General features: G+C 47.2%; 1 protein-coding gene across 1 annotated transcript in view; it reads left to right on the top strand.

Moving 5' to 3' along the window:
- Positions 1-5,430: 5,430 nt before the first annotated feature.
- Positions 5,431-9,699, top strand: part of VSIG10 (V-set and immunoglobulin domain containing 10) — a 29,409-nt gene continuing 25,140 nt past the window's right edge. The window contains exon 1 of the mRNA XM_007455847.1: positions 5,431-5,509. Within this exon, the coding sequence (XP_007455909.1) occupies positions 5,431-5,509 (79 nt within the window). The remainder of the gene's footprint in view (positions 5,510-9,699) is intronic.

A 9,699-nucleotide genomic window follows, 5' to 3' on the forward strand; every position in this document is an offset into this window, starting at 1 on the left:
CAGGAATGAAAACTGTAAAATGTCATCACAACTTCATTAAAAAAAAAAAATCACACATTGGAATGCAGCAGAAAAGTTCCTGGTGATGATAGTGATTACTTCTAGATGACTTATGGTTACATTTTCTTTTCTCTCTTTGTTTTTTCATTATTCTAGACTAAGCATAACATGCTCATGTTTATAATCAGGAACACAGCAAATGCTATCTAAAAAATAGACAACTTCAGGAAAATGCTTCATCCAAGCTTTCTCAGGATACCCTGAGATTATTAAGTTCTTCTGTCCCCATGAATTCAATACCTTTGTGACTGCCAATCCACATGTCCCAATTTGGAGTTAGGAAGGTAACATTTATGTTGGCCTACCAATGCACTCAATAGGTGAGGGTGAGAGCAGAGAACAGGAGTCGTTTTGGTTTTTGTTTTTTCCTTTGGCCACGCAGCTTGCAGGATCTTAGTCCCCCGACCAAGGATTGAACCTGGGCCCCTGGCAGTGAGAGTGCAGAGTCCTAACCACTGGACTGCCAGGGAATTCCTGAGAACAGGAATTTGATGGGAGAATGTATTCACCTGAGTCATCTGGTACAACTGGCTCCCAGCAGGTCTCCTCCTGGATAATCCTGTTGTTTCCCACCTTGGAGTCGTCTTATAGGGGGAAAGTGGTCTGTTCCAGAGGTACTGGCTCTGGAGAGCTGACTCTGCCTATAGCTCAGTAACTTCACAGTGATAACTTGTAATTGGTTGTCGTGGACGTATTTACACCATGGAAATTGGCAGACACTACAATCACCCTCACTGCCACCAGCTGAGCATCTGTGGTTCCACATTCACCAGCACAGGCTGGGATCCTTTCATCCTTTAGGATGAGTGAGCCATGCATCTCTTTTCAGCTGCTGGTTGCCCATTTCTCAGAGCACTGGATGATCACTTTCCTCATGCCTCAGTAAGCAGCATTTTATCTTCTGGGGGTGGATCTGCTTCCAAGTCCCGTGGTTCTTTGTCACTTGGAGACACTGAACTTCAAGCTCTTAGTCTTGAGTCCAGAGAGGAGACACTGGGCTTCGGTCAAAAATAGATTCATTTCGCAACTCTGTATTTTTCATTTTCCCGTCTCATCCTGCCAGCTTTGTTTTTGGCCGCACCTCACGGGATCTTAGTTCCCAGACGGGGGATGGAACGCAGGGCCCCAGCAGTGAAAGCGTGGAGTCCTAACCACTGGACCACCAGGGAAGTCCCCCAGCCAGCTTCTTTTTGGAACTTCGCCTGATTTGGAACTTTCTTGCTACAGCACCTGCACCTCAATTCTTTTCTTCTGGGCAGAAGGCAGAGGAGAGGGGAGAGAAGGTGGTGTTTGCGGAAGGGTTAGCAGGCTTTCTTCTCCAGAGAAGAAGCCAGGTTGATTTTGTTGCCCCTGGTTTCTGAGGCACCAGCCTGTGGGTCCCCAACCCATCCAAGAAGGAATGAGTAGGATTTTGACATCCACCTCCTAGTAATGCTTTTTTTTTAAATTAATTTTTTATTGGAGTATAGTTGATTTACAACGTTGTGTTACTTTCTGCCGGTACAGCGAAGTGAATCAGGTATACATACATATACATATATCCACTCTCTTCTAGACTCCATTCTCATATAGGTCATTACAGAGCACTGAATAGAGTTCTCTGTGCTATACAGTAGGTTTCCATTATCTTTTATATATAGTAGTGTGTATATGTCAATCCCAATCTCCCTTTTTATTCCCCCTCCATAGTTCTAGTTCTATAGTTTTATAGCACACGGTAGGCATCCCACTAGACAGACCTCTCAGTAATTCTTGAAGTGAGGGGTCCAGAGCTGGACCTGAGGGGCCAGGCTGCTATCTGAGCTGTTCCCAACTGGCCCGCCCTTTCTGAGCCCCCAGGAGAGGTTGAACGGAGAAGCACATTGTTGCTAAGAAACCTTTCAGCGTTACCTCTAGGGAGGGGACTTGGCAAGAGGAGTAGTGGGGCGGAAATAATAGGTGGCTGGATGGCTTCAAAGACCCAGGCTGCAGGAGCGCTGACTCTGGAGTCAGGCAGGAGCCCCACCCCATTCCTCCCACCAAGACTGATCAAGATGACACCCCCTCATGGGACTTCCCTGGTGGTCCAGTGGTTAAGACTCTGTGCTCCCAATGCAGGGAGCACAGGTTCAATCCCTGGTCGGGGAACTAAGGTACTGCATGCAGCACAGGCGTGGCCAAAAGAAACAAAAAAAAGATGACACCCCCTCAGACCTGGGTTCAAATCCAGACTCCCCCATTTACTTGAGATGTAAATTGGCCACTCTGAGCCATATGTCAATTGGGAAGGGTAATGAATGAATGGACACAAAGCACCTAAAAAAGAGTAAGTTTTTTCAATTCTTGGGAGGTGAAAATGAAACAAAACAAAAACAGCCATGTGTAGCAGCCTGAGCTGAGAGGTGTTTGAGCCTCATTTTTAATATCTGATTGCAGGATTTAGGAGTCCTGACAGGTTCTGTTGGGGTGCATCTCAAATGACAGACCCCAAAGCGATGCTTTAAAGACTTTTGAGTCCCTTACTTTATCTTCACGGCCATCCCATGAGGTAAACATTGACTATAAGGTGCAGATAGGTGAGACTAGGGCTTTGAAAGACCCCTACCTTGCTAGAGACCCTACAGTGAACCCCCAACTCACCCCCAATGTCATTGTTCTAGGTAGGGCATTTTCCACTGTCCAGAGTGGCCTGATTTTAGGGCAGGGCACTTCCTAACAAGTCCTGTCTCAGAGTCAGCAACAGCCTTCCCCAAACCAGAGAGAGTGGGTGCTTCCTGGGCCAGCTCTGTCCCACACTGAGTGGTCTGGAGGCTTCCTTTGAGCCCTGCTCAGGGAAATGCCCATGTCTGCTGGTCTGGTGACATCCAAAACATCCAGGCTATAAAGAAAAAAATATTGCCTGCCATTCCAGTTCTACAAGGATCAAGCCGCTAGCCACTGCAGTGGCCCACAACAGTGCAACCTCTGGGGAATTCAGGATGGAGAAAAACAGGAAACATTCTGTGCTTTGGATATACAGGCCCCTAAATGGTTAAGATGCATATCTAAGGAAAAATCTCAAATGACCCCAAATTCTTGCATCTTTCCATACATAGAAAAATGCTAAAATCATTAACTTAAGATGTCTGTTCTTTGTTGTTATCAGTAATCTTTTGATGCTTGACTACATGTTTTTCCCAGCAAAAAAGATCATCTACATCCTGGATTGTACCTTACCTCTTTGAGTGGTTCCTCAGAGCTACCTGAGAGACTGTCTCTGGGGCTGTGGTCCTCAGTAAGGTCTCGAAATACAACTTAACTCACAACTTTTACATTGCACATTTTTCTTTCAAGTAGACAAGACCATGGCAGCCTTTGTGTAAGTGACAAGATTGGAACTTGGTTTGGCAGGAATTGGAGTCAGACAGACATGGGTTCCAGACCTGGCTTTACCACCAACCGGCTTTGTGACCTGGAGCTTAACTTCCTAGCTGTGGGTTTCTCACTTGTAAAATGGGATTGAATGATTCTTTAGGTCCAAGGGTTGAAGGGAGGGCCCAGTGAGATTAAGTTTCTAAAACCGCTTTAGAAAAAGGCCCCAGCTGTGCAAATGTGAGGTGCTATAATCACTGTTGTAAAATATCCTGTGGGAGGTTGATCCTTGTAGGAGTGGAGAACTGGTCAAGAGACTGTCCATTTGATTCAGCAAATATACCAGGAGGGTGTGCTCTGAGCAAGTCCCCCTGTGAGGCACCACTAGGGTCACAGAACATTCCAGACCCTCAGCTGAAAACTTGCCACTTAGCAATTTTTTTTATATCTTGTTAACTTCAGGTGAGGATGTGAGGTGTTTGTCAGGAAAGCTTGAGCAGCTTCAATATCAAAACCAATCAACTTTCATTTGTCTATTTAACAAATATATATTGGGTGGTAACCGAGGTGCCGGGCACGGGGAAGACAGGACAGTGCGTCCTGGACATACTTTACTTTCCATCACCAAGTAAAAGATGAAAAACAGAAACAAGGGGAGAGGAAGGAGGAAAACTTTGAGGAGCTGTGGCTGAAGAGGTAAAATCATCGAGCGGAAGAGGAGAAAAAGGAACTGTGCAGCAACATGGCTCAGTTCGTGGGTGAAACACACACTTTTAGTGGTTTCAAGAGGATTTCCTCATGGAAAGCGTATCTCAGTAAGGGGCCTTTGGGTAACGGAATGATTTTCTTAATAGCATTGTTTGTTTTTCCCCCAACATTTTATGATGAGATGAGGGGGAAATGTTCAAACATAGAAAAATCCAAAGAAGGGGAACACTCCCATATCCACTTCCTAGAGTCTACAGTTAATATTTCACTCTATTAGCTGCAGTTTTGTTTTTTTCAAGAGGAAGTTTCTGGTAGCGCTGTTTCAAGGATCAGCTCTTCCTGAGTATAATATATAACCGTGTTTTCCCTAGGACAGGAGGCTGGGATGGGGGTGTGGCAGGAAGAGGGGGATTTTAGGCTGGGAATGTAGTTCTCTGGGAACCAGACTGGATGGGGCTGGGGGAACTAAAAAGGAAAAACAAAAAAGCTCCCGGAACCCAGTTCCGCTGCCCTGGCTCTTACTGTGTGGTCTCAGCCAGTTAACCGGAGGCCCAGAGTCTCGTGGCTGCTCTTGGCTGGAAGGTCTAAGGGATCATCTTTCTCCTGCTCTAGACTTGCCTTCCTTCTGCAAAGGGTAGAGAAAGGCAGCGATGGCGGCCCTGCCGTCCGCCCGGGGCACAGGAAAACAACTAAGAATCCCTAGAACAGCTAAGCCGAGGGGACCCTGAATTCTGCCCCTTGGTAGCCGACCCCTCCGGCTCGCGACGCTCCTCCGGGTGCCGCGTACGGAGCGCCCGGGAGGTAGCAGCCGGCGGGCCGGGGCGAGGGTGCCGTCCTGCAGCAGCCGCAGGCCTTTGCCCGGCCCAGCCCGGCTGAGTGGGCTCGGGGAGGGACCAGCTTCTGTGCCCCTCCCCAGGCCTGCCCCGACCCGGCTCGGCGCGCCCCGGCGTGCGCCCTTTGCGTAAAGCCCTCCTCCCGGGCCAAGGTAGAGGAAGCTGGGCTCCCGCCTGGATGGGCGGGAGGGAGCCCAGCTCCTGTTGTTTTCCGCCAGCGGGAGTGGGTGGCGGGCGCAGGGGGCGGGGTGCGCCCTCCCACCCCGGGCGCTCGGGAGACAGAATCGCGCTCGGAGCCCAGCGCAGCTCCCAGACCCTGACATCGGGCTCACCCCAAGCATCCTTCCTGGGGGTTGCGGAAAGTGGAGTTACTCTGTCGTTCCGAGGACCTGGGAGGAGCACTCAGTACCACCCCAGGAGCCGGAGTCCTTGGGGGCGCACACCCAGCCAAGCCGGAGCCTGCGTTTCCCGAGGGGCCCCTGCCCACATCTGGGGCGAGATGGCCGCAGGCGTCCGGGCGTCCGAGCCCCGGGTCCTTGTCTGCCTCGGGGCGCTACTGGCCCGCTGGGTCGCCGCAGGTAAGGGGCTGCGATCTGGAGGGAAAAGTTGAGTTTTGCCAGTCAACGGTGGGGAGGGAGAGCCGGGGACCGAGTTCCCTCCGACTCTGCCGGATCCAGTTGTGCCGCGGCCCCGAAGTCGCCCCGGGAGGATCTTGAGTTTCCTGCTTGCAGCTTGGCTTTTTTGCAGGAAGGAATTTTCCCGGACGCTTGATAGAAGGCGAGACATCCCCACCCTTGGAGTGGGCAGCCGGCGAGGCTCGAGGGGCCTGCGGAGAGGTGATGGGAAAATTGGGGAAATCGAAGATGGGAGTTTTGAAGATGGGAAAATTGAAGAGGCGTAAAATATTTATTTTTATTTTTTTTAAGCGTCGGGTGTAAATTCGCGTTCTGGTTTTACGTGCTGCGATGGTTCTCAGTCTCGAGGCTCCTTTATTTTCCTCTCCTCCCTGTGCCCAAGGTTGAACTTGCACCTGTAACCTGTGGATTTCCCTACACACTCCTGCAAGCCGACCTGTGTGGACTGTCGCAGAGTTGTGCTTTTCTCCTTCACTTAAGTAACTAAGCAAAACAAAACTTTCACTTTGAAATAATTTCAGACTTACAGGAAACTTCCCCTACACTTGACATCGCCTCTTACACTGGACATGATTGGCGAAAGGTCTTAAACGGTTCATCTCTGCTCTGCCTTGTAACAATAAAGAATAGAGGGTTGCTTACAAAAACATATAGAATTTTTAAAAGATTGAAAAATTACTTTTGAATTTAATTCACCAGCGAATGCATGTGAGAGGACTCGGGTTGAGGGAAAGGAGATGCAGTTTGCCAGAATACTTGCAGAGTCCTATTTTCAGGGTTACCCAGTCCAGCACACCCAGCTGATCTCTTGTAGGTTCTAGAGGAATTGCCCGCCCTACCCTGAGCTTCCTAGCAGCAAGTGCCAAAACTTCCTAATTGTGAGGCTCTCCCATGTTTTTATTTTGCTTTGTTTTTAGCAATTATTTAAAAATAGTAAAATTTCTCATGAGCTAGATTTCTCGTTTAAATGGAAAACTCTGAGGATCTGGCAGCACATGGCCTGCTTTCCCACGTGGAATTGAGCAGTGGTTACCCATTTTCATCTAGGGCAGGTGACTGCAAATTGGTTCCCCCTCTCCCTGCTGCAGTACTTACCCCTGGCCCACTACAGCCATGGACATGACCTGCTGGCCCCTCCAGGCATATACTTAGTGGTCACTGTGCTGTGAGGAGCAGAAGCGGACACACGGTCTCCAACTGGCCGACCCTGAAAGTTAAAGGTGATTGTGTACGCCCTTTTCCCCAGCTGTGTGCAGTGTTTACCGCACTGTGAATATCAAGGGCCTCGGGACATCAGAACCCTGAGCTGAAATCTTTGTACTGGAATGAACTGGCTGCAGCTTACCTCACAGGGAGGCTTCCTCTGCTGCCATGCCCAGTTATTTTGATGCCCAGGCCAAGTTCACCTTTGTGTACAGTGCCAGGGGGCTTGCCTCGCTTGGTGTATTTTTGGGTTTTTATTTATTTTATTTTTTATTTTTTAAACTTTTAGTATTTTTATTAATCTTTATTGGAGTATAGTTGCTTTACAATGTTGTGTTAGTTTCTGCTGTACAGCGAAGTGAATCAGCTATAGGTATACACGTATCCACTCTTTTTTAGATTTCCTTCCCATTTAGGTCACCACAGATCATGGAGTAGAGATCCCTGTACTATACCTTTGTATTTTTGTTCTTTGTTTTTCAAGTCGGAAGTTGTCTGGGGGGAAAATATTGTCTTTCTCCTGTCACTTAACTCTGGACAATGTTCATGCCCCCCACTGTCATCTCAGGTTGTAAACCTGGGGTCATTCCTGGGGAAAGGTTGGTAGGAAAAAAAATAAATGTTTGGGTACAATGTCAACTCTGTACATGATAATATGAAGGCAGCACTGGGAAATGGTTGTTTCTATTGCTCCTTCCTTTGGTCCGTATTCTGAATTTAAGGTTGGGGGACCTTCGGGGACCCTCTGGACACCTGGTGGACGACTTCTAGTAACACAAACTGTTACTGTGTCTTATTGTCTCACCCTTCTGGTTGGGAGACCAGAGTAAATTCCTGTAACCTGGAGCACTGAAGACCTGAATAGCAGTCCCAGCTCTCACAATGGCTTGTGTGGGACCTTAAGTAAATCACTTAATCTTTGTGAACCTCAATTTTCTCAACTGTAAAATGAGGGGGTTTCGGATGATCAATCATGGCACTAGTGCACCCTCAGGGACCACTCATTCCTTGTCCATGTCAGACATCACTAACTGATGACTGTAATGCTTCTCCACTGAGCCCTGACTCAGCCTGCCCTCACCTTTAACCCAGCCCTCAGGACTGAAGGGTCTCTAAGGTCACTTTCAGTGGTTAAAGAGAATGGAGTGAGCAAAGCCAGGAGAAGTGAAATGCCTTAAAATGGTGTATTTTGTGGTTATGTCATTCTACTCCTTGGAGGAGAAGTCAATGTTAGCTCAAGTTCCAAGACTGAAGTTTCGCCAGGGCTTTTGCCAAGGAGCCGGGGGACGGGCAGGTCTGCAGATCTTGTGAACACACGTTGCATCTGTAATTCTCCCGTATTTCTCTCCTCAGTGGGGATTGCCACTGAGAACTTGGGTTCCCAGGCCTAATTGTTTAAAAATAATTCTCACTTGCTTTTTAAAGTGATTGTTCAGAAGCGTTTCTTGCTGTTTCAGAATCTCTAGCATTAGGTGACATTTTCTGCCTTCCAGCAAGTGGCTTAGAATTTTTTTTTTTCCCCATCTTGCCCTGGCTTTGGGGAATGGTGTGGCCAAAATGGGGAAAAAGTCAGAACGGCCTGTGGCTCCAGGCTGACTGATCTTTCAGAGGGAGCCCCTTCTAACCAGACAAAAGGCCAAATACAGATAACTGTTACTCTTTCTTTTATAAAAGGGAAGGTATTCCAAAGGCAGGTAGCAGTTAACTTTTTTATAACAACCTAATTGAGATATAATTTACATACCATACACTTCACCCTTTTAAACTGTACAATTCAGTGGTGTTTAGTATATTCACAAGATTATGCAACCATTACCACTAATTCCAGAACACTAATTCATCACCGCAAAGAGAAGCCCACTACTTAAGTATTAACAGTCACTCGTCACTACCCGCCCCCATCCCCAGGCAAGCCACTTCCCCAGCCCTAGACAATAGCTAATCTACTTTCTATCTCCATAGATTTGCCTATTTGGACATTTCATATAAGTGGAATCACACAATATGTTGTCTTTTATGACTGCCTTCTTTCACTTAGCATAGGGTTTTCAAGATTCATCCATGCTGTAGCATTCAGCCTTTTTATAGCCTAATAATATTCCCATTGTATGGATATACCACATTTTATTTATCCATTCATCAGTTGATGGGCATTTGGGTTGTTTCCACCTTTTGGCTGTTATGAATAACTGTGAGCATGCATGTACAAGTTTTTGTGTAGATATGTTTTCATTTCTCTTGGATATACACCTAGGAGTGGAATTGCTGAGTCATATGATAATTTTAACCTTGTGAGGAAATGCCAAACTCTTTACCAGTGTAGCTGCACCATTTAAAAAATCCTATTAACAATGTATAATGGTTCCAGTTTCTCCACATCTTTGTCAACACTCGTTATTGTCATTGATTTTAGCCATTCTAGTGGGTGTGAAGTGTTAGGTATCTTACCGTGTTTTTTTTTTTTTTGTGGTACGCGGGCCCCTCACCACTGTGGCCTCTCCCGCTGCGGAGCACAGGCTCCGGACGCACAGGCCCAGCAGCCATGGCTCACGGGCCCAGCCGCTCCGCGGCATGTGGAATCTTCCCGGACCGGGGCACGAACCCGTGTCTCCTGCATCAGCAGGCGGACTCTCAACCACTGCGCCATCAGGGAAGCCCTTTACCGTGGTTTTGATTTGCCTTTCCCTAGTGACTAATGATGAGCATCTTTTCATGTGCTTATTGACCTTTTGTCTATCTTTTACAGAAATGTCTATTCAAATCCTTTGCCCATTTTTAAAATGTATTATCTGTCTTCTTATTGTTGAGTTGTGAGAGTTCTTTATATATTCTGGATACAAATCCTTCTCAGATGTGATTTGCAAATATTTTCTCCCAGTCTGTGGGTTGTCTTTTCACCTTTTTTTTTTTTTTTTTTTTTTTCCAAACTG

This window comes from Lipotes vexillifer, unplaced genomic scaffold (assembly GCF_000442215.2).
Source record: "Lipotes vexillifer unplaced genomic scaffold, Lipotes_vexillifer_v1.1 scaffold970, whole genome shotgun sequence".
Classification (NCBI taxonomy): Eukaryota; Metazoa; Chordata; class Mammalia; order Artiodactyla; family Lipotidae; genus Lipotes; species Lipotes vexillifer.